The sequence below is a fragment of the Rana temporaria genome, chromosome 5 (assembly GCF_905171775.1).
Source record: "Rana temporaria chromosome 5, aRanTem1.1, whole genome shotgun sequence".
NCBI classification, from domain to species: domain Eukaryota; kingdom Metazoa; phylum Chordata; class Amphibia; order Anura; family Ranidae; genus Rana; species Rana temporaria.
This window is the reverse complement of record NC_053493.1, coordinates 314342351-314363441: the sequence shown is the minus strand read 5'-3', so window position 1 is coordinate 314363441 and position 21091 is coordinate 314342351. Positions and strand designations below refer to the sequence as shown.

General features: G+C 40.5%; 1 protein-coding gene across 1 annotated transcript in view; it reads right to left on the bottom strand.

The window, feature by feature from the left end:
• Positions 1-21091, bottom strand: part of SPIDR (scaffold protein involved in DNA repair) — a 761161-nt gene that overhangs the window by 94427 nt on the left and 645643 nt on the right. The window contains exons 11-12 of the mRNA XM_040354167.1: positions 17470-17631; positions 10384-10471 (exon numbers count right to left, since the gene is read on the bottom strand). Coding sequence (XP_040210101.1) covers positions 10384-10471; positions 17470-17631 — 250 coding nt within the window. The remainder of the gene's footprint in view (positions 1-10383; positions 10472-17469; positions 17632-21091) is intronic.

The following is a 21091-nucleotide window of genomic DNA, read 5'->3' as shown; positions in this document are numbered from 1 at the left end:
ATGCTTCCCCAGCCAGCGCCGGCCGATTCGCTCTCCGGGCCCCCGATGGCATGGGAGTGCCCGGAAAAGCACCGGATGGCGGCGGGAGGGGGGGAGAAAAAAGCACGCCTTATGGGTGGAACTTCGCTTTAACATATCTTGCATTAATCTACCAGCAACTGTTAAAAGAAGAAAATCAATCCCTTCCAAACGGTGGTTGTAGGAGGAATTTTCCTGAGCTGGACAACTTTTTTTTGTTGCCAATGTTCTCCTGCATGCAGCATTATATATGACAGTCTAAGAATTCCTGTGTTCCTTAATGGACAACAGAATTTGATTAACGAGAACGGTAACTAATCCTACTGCTCAAAAGCCCCCAACGCTCAGTCTTGCAATGGAAAAACATCTCTATAAAATTGCTTATTCAATTTTTCTCAGAACAAGATCTTATGTCTACTCTATTGTTAAACAGTTGTCTCAAATCCTACAAAATATCTCCAGGGTAATATCTTCAAACACCTTCATGGTATGTGCCTTGTTCCAGAAAACCTTGACCCTCTTTATCCAGGTGACATCAGATAGATACAAACTTTACAACTTTCTGCACAAAATGTGTAATACCCTGGTGAATAGTTAAAGTGGATGTAAAACTGATTTTTTTTTTTTTTTTTTAACTAAGACTTCTACCTGGTACAGTAGAGGATGCCAATTCATCTGTGCCCAGTCTTGCCACAAAGAGTTAATCCAGCTCTGAGAAATCCTCTCGTCTTTTCTTTAGTAAGATAAAAAAAAAAGGAGTCTTGCGACATTACGACTCTGCCCACGAGCTCCGGCAAAGAGACCCGCCCACCAATTCCAGAGATTTGCGGGCTCCTACTGCTGAAACTGGTGACATTTGCAAGGTAGGGATGCATGCAGGAAGCTTGCATGTATATATACACACATTAATATTGTGCCATTTGTTTACACTAGGGATCGAGTGATATCGTTTTTTCAGCTACCTCTCCTGCTGATATTTTGTACATTATAAAAAAAAACTTTTTTTACACCGTCATTTTACATTTGTTTTTTAGGAATGTAAACACCCCCTGTGACAGTAATAGGCATGCAAGAGATACTCTTTATGGGGAGATCCACTGCACTTCAAAGTATTCAAAACGTCAAGACTGGCGTTTTAAAATACTTTTTCTGGATTACTAGATCCGAGACCCGAACAAAGCATCGGCTTTGATCGGGTCTTTGGCCAGCCAGTAGATGTGCTGGCTGGTTGCTCAGGCCCGGTGGGATGGAAGAGCCTGGGCAAGCAGGGGGAGAATATCGCCTCCCGCTGCTTGTAATAACACCAGAGCGGATGCTGAGCCGCATTGGTTGTTATTACAATAAAGCCAACAGTCTGCTCTAAAGAACGGTACCAGGGTGATACCCCGGTAAAGCCCCTTAAGCAATATTGGTAATATTGGTCAGTTTTTTGAGCAATACTTCTAAAAAAGTAACTATTGGCCGCACCAATAATCGTTGATCCCCAGTTTATACTGGGTGGGTGGTGGGTTTACATCCACTTTGAAGCCACAACCTACAAAGAAATTACAAACTATCATATATTCCTCTATTTTGTCACATTGATCACACCCAATGGGCTTTAGCTCCTCTTTCCATTGTTTAAAATGTGGAAAGTCCTTTTCCTTGCTTTCTTGGCTTGTCCTATGTATAAAATAAATGTGGGCATCAAAAGTATAGATCTTTAATGCACACCTACTCAACTGTTTCACTTAACTCCTAAATGGACAGTTTTCAGCATGAATAATTTCCCTGGTGCTAGAATCTAAAAAGGCTGTAGTCAGTTAATTACTATTATCTCTATGAAAGTCTACCCTAAACTACTATCTGTTCTGTCAACTGGTTCTCTTTTTCTGCAAGAACAATTTTTGCCAGTCTTTGTAGATGGTGTTGCTTCTGAATTCTGGGATATCAGGGGTTTTCCACATAGGTAGAAAAAAGAAGGAAAGAAATGAGCATCAGCAAGTTTTTTTGTGCCAGGGTAACATGGTTGTATATAGGAACAAATTCAGGGTACCTCCGATTGAAGATGATATTTACAGTTCTTGTAAAAAAGGTAAGTACACCAAACAGAGAAGGTTTACAAATTTATCAAAAGTTTTAATATATATAGTTCATAAAAACAATTATAAACATGAATTGGACCACAATAGTTACAAAGAGCGAAATAAGTTATAGTATGCAGGTTGCCAACAAGTTTCGCACTTTGGTGCTTCGTCAGGGCCTTTCTTTTTGATTTAAGTGGTCTGTGTGTGACATAAAAATGCGCCATTAATACACATCAAATTAGTACATTATAATACATTATTCATTTGTTGTCAGGAAAAACATAGTGGCCCAGATTCAAGAAGCTATTGCGCCCGCGCAACCATAGGTTGCGCGGCGCAATAGCTGTTTTGCTCCCGCATAGCGAATGCCCCTGATTCAGGAACATCGCTACGCGGACTGCAGCCTAGGATATGACAGGCATAAGCCTCCTTATGCCTTCATATCTTAGGCTGCATTCTTGCGTTGGCCGCTAGGGGGCGCGGCCATTGTGATCTGTGTATAGTATGCAAATTGCATACTAACACCGATTCACAAAAGTTGCGTGGGCCCTGCGCACGCAAGGTACGGAGTTTCCGTACGGCGACTTTAGCATAAGGCTGCTCCTACTCATAGTAGGCGCAGCCAATGCTAAAGTATAGCCACCCTTCCCGCTCGTGAAATTTGAATTTCACGTCGTTTACGTAAGTGATTCGTGAATGGCGCTGGACGCCATTCACGTTCACTTAGAAGCAAATGACGTAGCATGCGCTGTTCGCTCGGCGCGGGAGCGCGCCTAATTTAAATGATTCCCGCCCCGGCGGGATCATTTACATTAGGCGCCCTTACGCAGGGCAAATTAGCATAGCGCCCGCGCAATTTACGGAGCTACTGCTCCGTGAATCGCGGGCAAATCGAAATATTTGCGTGGGCGCAGAGCAAAAATCGTTGCCCTTTGCCCACGCAAATATTGCGCGGCTCTACCTGAATCTGGGCCAGTATCTGTGTGCTCACCAATTCTGTTAGTGACTGAACCAAAAATGTCAGAACGCGGCACAAGGGGTCCCAGCGATACGAGGAGCAAGGATAACGAAGGCAGTGACCAGTGGAAGCCAGATCCACTTAGTCGTAAGATATGCAGATTCTAAAGTGAGTGGAGACCCCAATAACCAATAAGAAGTTGTTACGGAACCATGAACCAGACGTACAACAAGAGATAAGTGAAAATAAGAAGGCTTTATTGAAAATCAAGCTGTAAAGCAAAAGTCCAAAACAGATGGTGAACCCGAATCAGAGTCTTGCGAAGCCAAGGTCAGGAACCAGAAGGGTAGTCAGACGAAGCCAGGATCAGGAACCAGCAGGGATGTCAGACGAAGCCAGGATCAGGAACCAGCAGGGAAGTCAGACGAAGCCAGGATCGGAACCAGAAGCAGCAGCAGTCTTAGAAGCATGTGAACACAGGAGGACCAAGCAAGGAACTGAAGCCACAGAGCTCCTATATATGTGAGCCAGGCATCCAGCTCCTCCTAGTGGGAAGGAGGAGCCGCAGGGTGGGAGGCTACAAGAGTCCCAGAAACCAAGATGGCCGCCAGCACATGTCAAACGAAGGAGACAGGTAAGACCATGACAGAAGTCTGTAAATTATTAAGAAATACAAAGTAATAGTAAGTTACCCTGTATATGTTTACATATGTAATCCATTAGCAGACATACGCAAACAGGTTTATTAAATGTCCATAATAATATCTCCAAATAAAAATATAATAATAATTAGCCGGGGAGGCTGTACTGCAAGATTGCCGCAGAATAGCTAATAAGTAAATCCAAAGAAAAAAAAAGCCATCCTTCTTGTCTATCTGAAACCAATTTTAGTATCTGCACATCTTACGACTAAGTGGATCTGGCTTCCACTGGTCACTGCCTTGGTTATCCTTGCTCCTCGTACCACTGGGACCCTTTGGGCCGCGTTCTGACATTTTTGGTTCAGTCACTAACAGAATTGGTGAGCACACAGATACTATGGGCCAGATTCACGTAGATCCGCATATCTTTGTGCGGGCGCAACGTATCCGATTTACGTTACGCCTCCGCAACTTAGAAGGGCAAGTGCTGTATTCTCAAAGCACTTGCTCCGTAAGTTGCGGCGGCGTAGCGTAAAAAGGCCGGCGTAAGCCCGCCTAATTCAAATTTGGAACAGGGGGGCGTGTTTTATGTTAATAACTTGTGACCCGACGTGATTGACGTTTTTCACGAACGGCGCATGCGCCGTCCATGGAAATCTCCCAGTGTGCATTGCTCCCAATATGCCGCAAGGACGTATTGGTTTTGACGCGAATGTAAATTACGTCCAGCCCCATTCACGGACGAGTTGCGCAAACGACGTAAAAAATTCAAAATTTGACGCGGGAACGACGGCCATACTTAACATTGGTACGCCGCACTTACGCCACCATATAGCAGGGGTAACTTTACTTTGGGAAAAGCCTAGCGTAAACGGCGTATCTGTACTGCATCGGACGGGCGTACGTTCGTGAATTTGCGTATCTAGCTGATTTACATATTTCTAAGTGTAAATCAGCGCACACGCCCCTAGCGGCCAGTGTAAATATGCAGTTACGATCCGACGGCGTAAGAGACTTACGCCAGTCGGATCTAAGGGAAATCTATGCGTAACTGATTCTAAGAATCAGGCGCATAGATACGACCGGCCAGACTCAGAGATACGACGGCGTATCCGGAGATACGCCGTCGTATCTCTTTTGAGAATCTGGCCCTATGTTTTTCTTGACAAAAAATGTATAATGTATTATAATGTACTAATTTGATGTGCATTAATGGCGTATTTGTATGTCACACACAGACCACTTAAATCAAAAAGAAAAAGTTGCAAGGCCCTGACGAAGCACCAAAGTGCGAAACTTGTTGGCAACCTGCATACTATAACTTATTTCGCTCTTTTTAACTATTGTGGTCCAATTCATGTTTAGAATTGTTTTTATGAGATATTTACAGTTCCTTGAGAAAGTTTCCACATTTTGTCATGTTCCAACCAAAAATCGAAATTTGTTTTATTAGGATTTTATGTGATAGACCAACACAAAATGGCACATAATTGTTTAGTTGAAGGAAAATGATGACATTTTGTGCAAATATGTGAAAAGTGTGGCATGCATTTGTATTCAGCCCCCCTGAGTCAATACTTTGTAGAACCACCTTTCACTGCAATTACAGCTGCAAGTATTTTGGGGGATGTCTCTACCAGCTTTGCACATCTAGGAGAGTGACATGTTTGCCCATTCTTCTTTGCAAAATAGCTCAAACTCTGTCATAGTGGACGGAGGGTATCTGAACAGCAATTTTCAAGTCGTGCCACAGATTCTCAATTGAATTTAGGTCTGGACCATTCTAACACATGAATATGCTTTGATCTAAATCTTCCCATTGTAGCTCTGGCTGTATGTTTAGGGTCACTGTCCTGCTGGATGGTAAACCTCCGCCCCAGTCTCAAGTCTTTTGCAGACTCCTACAGGTTTTCTTCTAAGATTGTCCTGTATTTCGCTCCATCCATCTTCCCATCAACTTTGACCAGCTTCCCTGTCCCTTCTGGGTGAAGTGCAGTGTTTGTTTTCTGCCACATATAGGGGCAGATCCACATACATCTGCGCCGGGCGCAGCGTATGTAAGATACGCTACGCCGCTGTAACTTACTTTGATTTGGTTTGAATCCTCAACGAATTTGCGCTGCAAGTTACGGCGGCGTAGTGTATCTCTCGCGGCGTAAGGGGCGGAATGCAAATTCGGCGGGTAGGGGGCGTGTTTCATTTAAATGAAGCGCGTCCCCACCCCGAACGAACTGCGCATGCGCCGTCCGTAAAAACTCCCAGGGTGCAGTGCTCCAAATGACGTCATTGTTTTCGACGTGAACGTAAATGGCGTCCAGCCCCATTCACGGACGACTTATGCAAACGACGTAAAATTTTCAAAATTAGACGCGGGAACGACGGCCATACTTAACATTGAGTACACCACCATATAGCAGCTTTAACTATACGGTTGAAAAAGCAAAACGGAAACAACGTAAAAAAATGTGACGGCCGCTCGTACGTTTGTGGATCTTGGGAAATGGCTAATTTGCATACTCGACGCGGAATACGTTGGAAATGCCACCTAGCGGCCGGCGAAAAATTGCATCTAAGATCCGACCGCGTACTAAGGCGTACGCCTGTCGGATCTAACCCAGATGCCGTCGTATCTTGTTTTGTGGACACCAAAACAATGATACAACGTGCAAAATTTGAAATTACGCGGCGTATCAAGAGATACGCCGGCGTAGTTTCTTTGAGGATCTGCCCCATAGTGTTTTGCTTTTAGGCCAAAAAGTTCAATTTTGACCAAAGAACCTTATTCCCACATGTTTGCTGTGTCCCCCCACATGGTTTTCACAAACTTTAAACAGACTTTGGATGGATTTCTTTCAACAATGGCTTTGTTCTTGCCACTCTTCCACAAAGGCCAGATTTGTGGAGAGCACGACTAATAGTTGTCCTTTGGACAGATTCTCCCACTTGAGCTGTGGATCTCTGCAACTCCTCCAGAGTTACCATGGGCCTTTTGGCTGTTTCTCTGATTAATGATCACCTTGCCCGGCCTGTCAGTTTAGGTGGATGGCCATGTCTTGGTAGGTTTGCAGTTGTGCTATACTCTTTCCATTTTTGGATGATGGATTGAACAGTGCTCTGAGATGTTCAAAGCTTGGGATATTTTTTTTTAATAACCTAACCCTGCTTTAAACTTCTCCACAACTTTATCTCTGACCTGTCTCGTGTGTTCCATGACCTTCATGATGCTGTTTGTTTACTAAGGTTTTCTAACAATCCTCTGAGGGCTTCACAGAACATACTGTATTTATACTGAGATTTAATTACACACAGGTGGTCTCTATTTACTAATTAGGCGATTTCTGAAGGCAATCCACTTTTCACATATTTATTTGTAAAACAAAATTTAAACGATTTATCATTTTCCTCCCACATCACAATTATGTGCCACTTTATGTATTAAAATCCCAATAAAATACATTTAAGTTTTTGGTTGTACCATGACAAAATGTGGAAAATTTCAAGGGATATGGACACTTTTTCAAGGCACTGTATGTACATACGAATGACACTTAGTAAATTTAAATTCGGTATAATTTCTTGTGTCTTCATTATAATAATATGTATACATGCGCTACAGTCAGCTCTTAGACCAACTTTAAGCCAGACTCTTTTTCAAGTGGACAGGTCCACCCACTGTTAGAACTTCAGCCAATTCCTTGCTGGTGAATGGTGTAGCATATGGCTTGTTTTCTTGTTCATATGAACTCCTAAAATGCTTTACAATGTTTTTTGAGGACATATTTTAAAAGAATGAGAACTTGTAATGTGTAGAAAAGTTATGGTGAAAAATTTATATAACCATTTCCAAAAATCTTGTATTGAGATGGAGCCAGGTTTTGAGCATTTACTTGATCGATTTTAAGGACACATGAAATGTTACTAATATATAGTTAGCTGATATTCTTAATATAAATCTGTAACAATTTTTAAGAAAACAACAGCTAGGCACACAGTTAATCCTTTGATCTCCCTTGATGTTAACCCCTTCCGAGCCAGTGTCATTAGTACAGTGACTGTGCATATTTTTTTACCAATGATCACTGTATTGGTGTCACTGGTCCTCAAAAGTGTCTGTTAGTGTCCAATTTGTCCACAGCAATATCGCAGTCCTGCTTTAAGTCGCTGATCACCGCCATTACTAGTAAAGACTAAATAAATAAACATATCCCATAGTTTGTAGATGTTATATCTTTTACACAAACCAATTAACATACGCTTATTGGGATTGTGTAGCCAACAATACATATTGGCCTAAATTGATGAAGACATTTTATAATTTGTTAAGTTTTTTATTGGATGCATTATAGCAGAAAGTAAAAAATATTGTGGACTATAACAAATTGGTACTCCCGCGCTATCACTTTAAATATAATGGTGACTTTAGCTGCCGCAAAACACAGATAAGCAAATTTGTGGCTAAAAAAAAAATGTAAATAATAGTGACGATGTTGCAGTGTCAAAAAATATAATAAATTGATATGAAAATAGAATGCGTGATATAAGATGAATAAATTGTGTAATACTATACAATAAATAACAAAATGGTGCACATAAAATAGATGCTCATAAGACAAAACAAGCAGACAAATATTATTTACTGCAATGTCCAAAAATCAAGTGCCAATATTAGTAACTGATAATAAAATCGTGAAAAAAAGTCCCAGTGATTATAATGCTAAGCCAAATGTGCAGCTACAACTAGGTGCTCTGATTCTTCTGCATTCCAAAACAGTGAATAAACGTGATTGGTGTCTCTCACCTTAGGGATCCTTATGTCTCCACTCATCTCTGGGGATCTCTCTGTAATGAGCACAGCCCTTAGGTCTGGATGGATGGTAATGCCTCCTCCAAAGTGATCCCAGGGTTCCACCTAGTATCCTGGTGGTGTATAAACAAAAGGGGCTCTGATAGTGTGATAAAATGTTCCAAAAAATATTTATAAAAAACAGTGTGGTTTTACTCACAATGAAAACAGTGAACAAGGCATGTAATCCAAGAGCGGCGAGCTTATACTCCTACGTCACTTCCGGTCTATCTGTCGCTCAATCCCAAAAGTGTATTGTCACGCCCACGTGACTTCATCAGGGAGGTTACCACATCACTGTTTTTAATGTGAGTAAAACCACGCTGTTTTTATAAATACATATTTTTTGGATGACCAACATCCCATTCACAGTTCAAACCCAAGGGGATGCGAGTCTGAAGATGGAATATCCAGAATACCTCTCTGTGGCACAACAGGCAAAAGGTATCTCCAACTCTCTTTGGGACTCTGATCTCCATAACAGATGTATGCTGCTGGGCCGCAAGGAGGCGCCGGGACCTATTCATAAAAATGACCCACATCCCATTTAAAGTTCAAACACAAGCGGATGCAAGTCTGAAGATGGAATATCCAGAATACCTCTCTGTGGCACAACAGGTGAAAGTCATTGCCATCTCTTTGGGACTCTGATCTTGTCTATGACTTGAACTTGCATGGTGGATTTATTACCTCCATGACATGAAATAAAATGTTTAGCTATATTTGTAGATTTATTGTTGTCAATGCTATAGACATGTTCATAGAACCTGTCGTGTAGATGTCTAGTTGTCCTCCCCACATATTGGACACAACAGGCGCTACATGAAATTAGGTAGATTACAATTATAAAATTAGTCAATATTAAATTCTCTCTTATTGGACATGGAGATAAACGTACCCACTTACCCCCCCCCCTCAACTTATATTGGCACTTTATTTGTGGACATTGCAGAAGTAATTCATATGTGCTTGTTTTATCTTATGCGCATCTATTTTATGTGCACAATTATGTCATTTAGTGTATAGTATTACACAATTACTTCATCTTATATCACCCATTGTATTTCCATATTATTTAAAAATGGACACTTGACAGCGCAACATTGTCACTATTTAAAAAAAAATATTGTGGGATACTAAAGACCTTTGGATAAATACAAATATGATTATTATATATTTTGCTACATATTATTGGATGAATATGATCACTCTAGTGTCAGCTACTAGTGGCAGACACTGCATAGTACATGGAGAAACCGTTTATATGAGCTTACACTAATTATTTTTGAAGATGACCATGTCCTAAATTACACCTGGCAATGTATGTAGTAGAACATATGGTTATAGCCGGGTGGTTTTCAGATACTGGTAATACTGTAAAAAGTGGTACACATTTAAGCAAAGTTTGTGAATCACTACATCAGAAAATTTCCTTTGTTTCTTGTCTAACAATTTAAAAGCTTTGGTCAGCTGTTGTATTTGATTACTACATGTGGTTACGATAGGAACAAATGTACTTATAATAAAAGTAAAAAGAATATTTTGGATGAACAAATTAAATTTTCTAAAACAAACAAAAAATAAAAACAAAGTAGTGCAGCAGAATAGTAATTTTGATTGTTCCAAATCTGAAATATCCCTGAGCTGTTTTGCATATTCACTTTGCAAGAGAAAGAAAACCTCAATGGTAATACATTTACAGTGTTGTACAATTAAAAATATGTAAATACTTACAGATTGTAAAAAATAGAGTAACACAAACCTAGCTATTTTTATGGATAATTATTTTGCAATTCAAGTAGTCATGCCCCGAAATTTAGCGCTTCATAAGAAGAAAAGCCAAATCAATTCTCTCACCTGTCCTTGCTCCTGACTTTGTCCATGGATTTTTATGGGAGCCAATGGAGGCCACAGACTGTCAATCAAACTGAAGAGTCCCGGAGCCCTGCAAATATCTGTAGATATTATATCAACACATCTTTACACTAACAAATTATACTTGTCCACAGATATTTAGAGGCTGCTCAGATGTACAGGCAAGACCCATCCATCTGGTCCAAACTCAGTCATAATGCACAAGTTGTCCATGTGTTTATAATATTTATACAAAGGAATAGGGGGAAAAATATGTTTTCCTACAGCTTACCTGTAAAATCATTTTCTTGGAGAACATCACCGGACACAGAGCAGCCATAGTAATTACTATATGGGTTATACGCCACCTATAGGTGAATGGACAGTGGCACACCCAAAAGACAGGAAGTTCCCCTCTATATAACCCCTCCCATACAGGAAGTACCTCAGTTTTGTAGCAAGCAATTCCCAGTAAAGAGGGAAGGGACCTCTGTGTCCCGTGATGTACTCCAAGAAAAGGATTTCACAGGTAAGCTGTAGGAAAAATCCCATTTTCTTTATCGTACATCACAGGACACAGAGCAGCCACAGTAATTACAATCTGTGATATCCCATAGCAATGCCCCTGAGGGGAGGGAGACCCCATCATAGAAACTGCCACTTAAGAAGGACCTACTCTGCCATCTGTAATATGCAGAGGCCAAAGGCAGCATCTTTTTTTTTTTTATATAGAAACTATGTACTAGCACTTTTCATATGTAAATGTGTCACTGTTCACTATATATTTTATTGAATGACAATATTTGATTCATATTGTAAATTTGTTGTATGCACCACAATACATGTTTTAGCAGCAGGTGTTCACATTTATCATATTTAGCGCTGCACTTTACCACTTTGTTTATTCACACACAGATTGATCCTTTGTTGTGCTGGCTACTATTGTTTGTTATTTGTAGACAGCGTGTTTTTTTTTCCCTTCTTTTTTTTCTATACAAAGGCAGCATCTTCTATGTGATAGACATTGACCTGTAGATGTATAAACAAAAGACCAACTAGTGGTCTTGTACACCTGAGCCACTGACACTTGATGGGTGGTCCAAGATACTCCCACACCTGGTAGAGAATCTCTCCCCATTTAAACCATATACATCATTGATAAACTGTCAGATCTACTGCTATATATTCAACCTGGATGCCACCTCAAGTAGACACTGAGCATTTGAACTACCTCTAGAGAAGGTAGCGATCTTTCTCCCACCGACTGTGGATTAGGAGAAAAATAAAAGGCAAGACACTGTCCTGATTCAAGTAAAAACTAGAAACCACTTTAGGCAATAAAAATGGGTGACGACACAACATCATCTTATGATGCAAGACCAAGAATGGTTCCTTGCATGAAAAAGCCGCCAACTCTGACACTCCACTTGGTGAAGTGATAGCAACCAAAGAAACCACCTTCTGAGATAAAAGGACCAACAAAATCTCCCGAACGGTTCAAAAAGCAGCCTCTGCAAGAATGGTCAAGATCAATTCAAGTCCCAAGGACACAAAAATGGCCTGACAGGCGGGACTGTCCAAGTTACATGCTGTATGAGGTATGAAACAGAGAGTGAGAAACGGTCCCTGGAAAAAAATGGATAGGTACAAACTGACCCTTTACGGTACTTAAAGGGGTTGTAAAGGTACAATTTGTTTTTCCTAAATAGCTTCCTTTACCTTAGTGCAGTCCTCCTTCACTTACCTCATCCTTCGATTTTGCTTTTAAATGTCCTTATTTCTTCTGAGGAATCCTCACTTCCTGTTCTTCTGTCTGTAACTCCACACAATAATGCAAGGCTTTCTCCCTGGTGTGGAGTGTAGTGCTCACCCCCTCCCTTGGACTACAGGAGAGTCAGGACTCTCTCTAAGTTGCAGATAGAAAAAGGAGCTGTGGGTGTCCTGACTTTCCCAGTCAGAAAAAAAACTAGTAAAAAAAAAAAATATTAATAAAAATGCCATAAAAATATCCCCTATTTTGTAAATGCTATAACTTTTGCGCAAACCAATCAATAAACGCTTATTGCGATTTGTTTTACAAAAAATAGGTAGAAGAATACGTATCAGCCTAAACTGAGGAAAAATATTTTTTTCTATATATTTTTGGGGGATATTTATTATAGCAAAAAATATTCATTTTTTTCAAAATTGTCGCTCTATTTTTGTTTATAGCGCAAAAACGAAAAACCGCAGAGGTGATCAAATACCACCAAAAGAAAGCTCTATTTGTGGGAAAAAAAGGACGCCAATTTTGTTTGGGAGCCACGTCGCACGACCGCGCAATTTTCAGTTAAAGCGACGCAGTGCCGAATCTCAAAAAGCGGCCTGGTCTTTGACCAGCAATATGGCCCGCAGGTTAAGTGGTTAAAAGATAAATAAAAAATTCCCGAAACTTCCCTCTTAAATTGGGGTGCATGTTATACGCTGGCGTGTGTTATACGCCGATAAATACAGTATATACACACCAAAAAAAAAAACATGGAGCAGAGCACGCCTATTGTTAAAACAACATATCAAAACATCTAAGCTATATAGGAAGCTGGAGTTTCATGAAAATAAAGGACCAATGGGAAAACATTCAGGATGAAAAGGGCAAAGCCTCATTTATTGATTATGAAGAATGAAGCAATGTTCATTAATGCGCCTATAGCATTTATGATGTCTTGAAAAGGCATCAATAATGTTTGTTAAATGCCCACGAAAGTGTTGTTTTTCTAGGGGGATGCGTATAAAGGGGAAGTAATATAGAGGAAATGATCTGCTTTGGGGTGTGTTTAGGTTGTGGTGTGATAGGAGCCATTTTTGTGAATTCTCTGCCAGATGAATTCATATACTCTGATCCCTTACACTTGGCATGGCCCGCTCAGCTTTGCCACTGCCTCTTGCTTAGCAATGTCAGTATTGCTGGTTGGCTTGATGCTTCTGCCTGCACACAGAAGTAAATAGAGTTACCATGTGGTTGCTCTGTACGAACAACAAGTGTCTGGAGCCCCTCTGTTCTAGCTCTCTGTTATTTCCCAGTGCATGCTAGGATATAAGAACCTCCACTGCCTCTTGCCCAGCCAAAACTTTATAAATGCTTCACTAACATGCCATAAATGCTATTGATGCGGTTAAGGTGCAGTTGTGGCACATTTTCACTGAAAATAACGTAGGCAGCTGACAAGCGCCAATGCCTCATGAAAACGACACAACATAATGCTACTGCTCTTATATGCACTGCATTGTGTGGTGCCTATTGTAATATTCATCCAGACATCAAAGGATGGTTATGTGGCTTTAAAAACTATGCTAAAACACAGGGTACTGGATGATGTGAGATTGCAAAAAATAAACAAAATTGAGGATTTATTACAATTTCAGCTGCATACATCTTTGGAACTGAGTGTTTTGACAGTCAGTTTTTGCTTACATTTGCTTATGCATTTTATTTTTATCTTGCATAGTTTGAAGAGAACATATGTACAACAAGCTTACTTTTATTCACTGGCTGATAGGGACCTTCTTTCATACCTGGGATGTACCGGTAATCACTAATACACTAGCTACTGAGTACATTGTGTTTTCCTCTGCGTTTTATGAAAAGATTTTTGCAACAAAGCTATAAAATGCCCTATGTTTCTTAAGTTTCTTGCCACAGTCGAGAAGTCTTACACAATGTTACAAATGCTGCACTGTCTACCTTAACCCAGTCAGAGGTCTGGAGCATGCCAAGCAGAAGGGAAAAGCATTAAGCGGTCTGTAGGTCATTATGTGCTGTTATACTTTGGTGCTATTCCTGTTCTGACACCATGACAGGGGATTTCCTCATACTCTGTGACGGTATGTAAATTAGCCATGTGCAGTGTACCCTGTGAGGTACTCTGGCTTCTTCTACATCACACATGCTAAGAAGCTTTCACTTTACCTCACAGCAAAAAAACAAGATGTTTTTATTATACAAAAGGGTAGTGCCATAGTACTTTAAGATCCTTTTTTTTATTACCAAGATTGTTAATAATTCAGTGTATATTATGTATTTTATCCCCCTAAACTTATTAAGTATTTGAAGTTAATGAACACAAGGGGGTGTTATTTATGAAAGGCAAATCCACTTTGCACTAAAAGTGCAGTCGCTGTAAATCTGAGGGGTAGATCTGAAATGAGGGAACGTTCTGCTGATTTTATTATCCAATCATGTACAAGCTAAAATGATGTTTTTTTTTTTATTTTCCTTGCATGTCCCCCTCGGATCTACAGCGACTTTCAGTGCAATTTCAAGTGAAAAGTGGATTTGCCTTTAGTAAATAGCCCCCAAGGTAAGGTAAACATTGTTCTTAAGCCCTGATGAGGTTTATCATAGTAAAATGTACCTTTATTTATATTTTTATAACTAGCCAACATAGAAAAACAAGTTAGGGGAAAATACATTTACTTTACCACAGCCTATTAACCACTTCCGGGCCGCCGCACGACTATATACGTCGGCACTTTGAAGAGGGATATCTCTGTTATGGCAGCAGCTAGCTGCCATAACCCAGGTATCTTCGTCTTCAAGCAGCGGTCCAGTTTACAATAACGGTGGTCTCTGTAGCAGACACGCCACAAGATCACCATTATCTGCGGTTGGAGAGGGGCCCCCCTCTCAAGTGCCCTCCGCCGATTACCGGAGCCTTCCTGTGGTTGGGTATGGAGACGAGTGAAGGGAAGATGGCCCCCACCCATCTCCATTCCATAGCAGGGCGGAAGTGACGTCAAAACGTCACTTCCGCCCATAGTTCTTAAAGGGGCATTTTTTTTCAAATGACATTTTTTATTGCATTTAAGCCTATATATGCGATTTAAGGTCTTTTTGACCCCAGATCTCATATTTAAGTGGACCTGGCATGTTTTTTCTATTACAGGGGATGTTTACATGCCTTGTAATAAGAATAAAAGTGACACAATTTTATTTTTAAAAGAACAGTGTAAAAAAAAAAAAAAAAAGTAAAATAAAAAATTAAACGCACCCCATCCCGCCGAGCTCGCGTGCAGAAGCAAACGCATACGTGAGCAGCTACCGCATATGAAACCATACATGTGAGGTATCGCCGCGATTAGTAGAGCGAGAGCAATAATTATAGCCCTTCCACGAGCAGGAGCAATTTTGAAGCATGACATGTTGGGTAACAATTTACTTAGCGTAACATTATCTTTCACAAAATTTTTGTTAAAAAATATTTTTTTTTTCCAAAAAAAGTGCGCTTGTAAGACCGCTGCGCAAATACGGTGTGACAAAGTATTGCAACAGCCGTCATTTTATTCTCTAGGGTGTTAGAAAAAAATGTATAATGTAGTAATTTTCGAGCAAAAAAAAAAACTTGTAAACAACAAATCTCAGAAAGAGGTTTGGTCCTTAAGTGGTTAATAGCATAGTTATTTTTAACATTCAACCACCACCAACCAGCTAAAGCTGCAGAAAGGTAAAACGAGGATAAGTTACATGCAAGGTTATAGTTAGCTTTTTTTGCTTTTAAGGATAACCAGTATTACAGGGGCACAACTAAAAAAAAATTTTTATAACTCAGATATCCCGACCGTGTGTATGCCCCATCGGACTTTTTCCATTGGAAATTCTGACAACTTAGAACGAGAACATGTTCTCTTTTTTTCAGACGGAGAAAATTTCTATCGGAAATTATGTTTGTCTGTATGGAATTCCGACAGAGAAAAAAAACATGCATGCTCGTAAACCATTTTGACGCATGCTCGGAAGCATTGAACTTAATTTTTTTAGGCTCGTCGTAGTGTTCTACGTCACCGCGTTTTTGACGGTCAGAATTTGGTGTGTCCATGTGTATGCAGCTTGCAAGGAATTCCGTCTGAAAAACCTGTCAGTGTATTCCGACGGAAAAAACGGTCACGTGTACGCGGCATACGAAAATGTATTTGTCTTTAGGACAGCAAGTAAAGGTAAATCTCCCCAAAGGAACACTTAATGGTAAAAACAGGGAAAAAACAAAACAGATAGCAGTTTTTAACAGTCTCTGTTCTATTCAGAAGCAAAGAAAAAAAAAAGTTTAAAGTTTGTGTATATGCGCATTAACTGTACAAAGGCTGTCAGTGCCTTCTGCATAAATATGTGCTTAGTTGGGAAAAAATCATTGAATAAATGAATGTGTTTATTCTCATAGGATTGCGTGTATTAAGACAATCAAAAGTTAATTAGACAGTCATACTGTGGATTTAAGCCAGAAAATGTTTTAGAGGTTTTCCTTGAGCTGAAAAGGAATTTTGAGCTGTCAGGAAATTTTGAACTTGAACAGAAGCCAGTGTAATTTCTCTAGCAGAAGGCATTTGACTATTATTAAGGTAATGCCTTATCAGTGCCAAAAAAAGCTGCACAGAGCAATGACAGAACCAGGAGGGCTCAAACAGCCATTGCAGGTTGGCTAAAATATAAAAGATTGCATTACTCCCTCCTGATAGAAAGCAGTTTCCCCATTGCAATTAAGGCCAATTCTTTTTTCACATTCTCTACCTGATGTTTATTTCTGTAGATTATTTATCTTCTTGAATACAGTATGTCTCTGAAAACCTCTACTGGTGAGTTTCTAAGTTTAGACAACTGCAAGGTTTGCTATAAAACATTTAGAAAACCTCATTAGACATTGTCTATTCTGAGTACTGCAAAACCAGTTTTGGGCAGCTGACGGGTTGAAGGTGTAGGTGGCAAAAATTCTGTATACTAAAACCAATTTGGGCTCTGTCACCAAGCTTAATGTTTAACAAAGTGTATACAGAGCAGGGTTCAGGAGTATAGTACAACATAGCATAGTGTAGACGTCAGGAGTATCTTGTTCAACATAGTGCATGCAATGCAAGGGGTCACATGTATAACATACACCATGCAGGGGTCAGAGCAGGGTTCAGGAGTATAATGCACAACATAGTAAATGCAGTGAAGTGGTCAGGGGTATAACATACAACATAGTGACTACAGTGCAGATGTCAGGAGTATGCATACAATAATGGGTTAGTCTTGAAACCATATGACAAAATATAATTTAATACAACAGGTACAATTCTTACCTTCCCCTTGTTGTTCTTTGTAAAATCTTCAGTCCAGAGAAGCAACACGATTTCCCTTCCAACATTTGGCAATATTTTTCTATATCTTCTGTAGCAGTGTCTGTTAACTGTACTTGAAGTTCACTAAATATCCCATAAGTATCTTGGATAAGAAGACATAGACTGAAAAACAAAACAGAAAGCATGTCATTGACCTGAAAACAGATCAAGTTCCACAGATCAGTCCAGCTATTATCAAAAAAATTATCAATTAAAACCAGAGGGATTCATAAAAAGCAGAGGAAATCTAGGATATTTTAAAATTTGGGAAAAGTATCATCTTATGGAGAAGAACTTTTCCCATTCAAGTGATTATGTGCCGCTTAATAAATATGCAAAGTCTAAAAATAGCATACTAGGAAACTAGGCACAAAAACAGAAACACAGCCTAGGGGAGGCCTCTGATAGTTTCATTATTCACTGGCATAACTATAAAATATTGAATCTGATTTGTTGTTGTGAATTGGTGCATATATTATCTACCCTTTACTGCACAGAAATGGTCTAAATATGTAATGTCAATATAAAAAATCTGCACATCCCCGTTACAATTTCAGTTTTCTGCCATGTCAAAAAAATTAGACAAAAGGTATAGAATTTCAGAACTTTTTCCACCTTTAATGTGACCTATAAACTGTAAAACTCAATTGAAAAACAAACTGAAATAGATATATTTTTTTGGCAGTAAAACATGGTCAGGTCTGAGCATGTAGGCCCTTTACAAAATAATCTAATAATCTAGAATGGGTGACTGGGGACAAAGAGAAGGCAAATTTATTAAATACTTTCCTCAGCTATGTGCATACAAAAGAGCATGGGGGAGCTCATGTCCATAAAAGGGGATGGTATTGACACCTCCTTTCCCAGTAGAATCCTTGTATGGTGAAATGCGTCGGTTGGAGTCACTACTTCATATGTCACCACGCATGAGCCGGTCTGGTTGTATGCCGCGGCTGTGTTTTTTTTAAACTGTGTTTCTTTTTTTCCTGGTTGACAGTAACATGAATGTGTGTTTTATAAATAGAAACACTTTTTCGAAGATTACTGCACCATGCCGCATTTAAAACCAAAACCAGACCTGGAAAGTGCATTTGGATATCTGAAAAAGTGGACCCCCCCTCCAAAAAAGATTTCAGTTTGTTTTTCAATTGTTTTCTACAGTTTATAGGTCACATTAAATGGTTCCCAACGATATATACATTTATATTCGCCTAATTTTGTTCACTAATTGGTTTTGTGGATTCATTATTTGTGTGGTAGCGCAACTATTTTGTGTTTTATATTAAAAAGTGATATGGTCCAGAAATATTTAGACAAAATAAAGGTGGATAAAGCACCTGGACAAGATGGCATCCACCCACGGATCGTACAAGAATTGAACTCTGTAATTTCAAAGCCAGTGTTTAAAATCTTTAGGGACTCATTAATGACTAGAATGGTAACATTGGATTGGTGTAGGGCCAATGTGGTGCCCATATTTAAAAAAGGGATCAAAGTCTTTACCAAGTAACTATAGAACTGTTTGTTTAACTTATATAGTCGGAAAGATACTGGAGGGTTTAATAAAAGACCACATAGACGAGTTCTTGCAGGAAAAAAATATTTTAAGCAACAGACAGCATGGATTCGTGAACGACAGAAGTTGTGAAACAAACCTGATTTCTGTTTAGGAGGTCAGTAAAACCTTGGACAGAGGGGTGGCTGTGGACGTGGTATAATTGGGTTTTGCAAAAGCAATTGAGACACTTCCCTACACACGGCTAATGTGCAAGTCTGCAGGCTTGAATTCAAAGAGTAGTGGTTAATGATTCTTACTCTGAATGGTCTAAGGTTACCAGATGGTGTACACCAAGGTTCAATGTTGGGACCCTTACTTTTTCATATCTTTATAAATAATATAGGGTCTGGGATTAAAAGTATAATTTCTGTATTTGCCGATGACACCAAGCTATGCCGTGGAATAGCGTCCTTACAGGATGTATCCAATTTACAAGCTGACCTCAATGCATTGTCTAATTGGGCAACTAAGTGGCATATGAGGTTTAATGTTGATAAATGTAAAGTTATGCACTTGGGGGCTAAGAATATGCATGCATCATACATACTAGGGGGAGTACAACTAGGGGAATCCATAGTGAAGAAGGATCTGGGGGTTTTGGTAGATCATAAACTCAATAATAGCATGCAATGCCAAGCTGCGGTTTCCAAAGCGAGCAAAGTCCTTTCTTGTATTAAGAGAGGTATGGACTCCAGAAAGAGAGAGAGAGATATAATTTTGCCCCTATACAAATCATTAGTAAGACATCATTTGGAATATGCAGTTCAGTTTTGGGCACCAGTTCTCAAAAAGGATAATCGGGGGAACTGGAGAAAGTGGAGAGAAGGGCAACCACACTGATGTAGTGCTACCCCCGGAGGAGCCGCTGATTAGATTTGGGACCGGCGTATTTAAGTTACCTCTTCACTGTGTCTAGGGGTGATGGTGGTGCTGAGAGCAATAACAGAATGTCCAGGACCGTTGGTTGACGTTTTTTCAAATGCTTTATTTTCCCGGTCAAACACGACCAACATGTACAGGATAGGTTGGTGAAGGTAGAGCAACTTCACAGTATCAGGCTATGGATAGTAAAGGCAGTCCTGCCCTTTAGCAATAGTATTTGTATGCGTCGCCACTCCAGCCGGAGTGGGTGAAGTGCCCCTGGACAGACCTCTCTCACAGGCCTGGCAGCCAGAGCGCCACTTAAAGCTTCTGGGAAAGGAAACAAGTCTCTGCCACAGACTTGGCTCTAAATTAGATCTGGATGTCCAGATGAGACCTCTGCCACAGGCCTTGTGCTTTGAAGTTAGGACGGTAGAGCAAATCCTCCCAGTATGTCTTTGGGGTCACCGACTGACAGCTTGAATGTGACCTGTCAGTGTCCGGTGCCCAGATCCCCGGTGGTTCATTCAAGCCCTGTTGGATCACCTGCCTCCGGGTTCTCCTCAGACCGATCGCCCACCGATTCAGCACCCAGCTTGGGATCTTCTCAATAGAAGTGGGGACCCAGTAAGTCACTGGGGCCCCTTTGTAGCTTCAGTTGCTCCGGGCCATGAGAGCCCTGAGTCAGGAACTCCGCGTAGCACGTGACCCCAGCCAGGTAGGCCATAGTGGTGGGGACCGTGATGTGCGCACACCCTAAAGGTGGGTGCCGCACCAAGAACCAGGAACCCGCGAAGAACCCAGAACAACGGCCTCCGCCACAGAAATACTCCTCCCCAGCATGCCCCGCGAGGGAAAACTCCTCCAATTGGCTGCTGGGAAGAAGCGGCTCCGCCTGGACCCCTCTGGCGCCACCTGCCGCCCAGAGATGAGACCGCATCTCTGGGGCACAGACTGACCCACAGGACAATCCAGATTTGGCGACAGCCAAATTTGTCAAATTACAGAATGAGAGCAACATAACTCTCTCATTCTCCCACTAAATTTAAGCATAGCACCTGTATGAAAGTACACAGGCGCTACACAGATGACACACATGGAGCCCTGCTATAGCAAATTGTAGCATGCTTTGCTAGGGTTTTTTTGCATTGCTCTGGATCAACT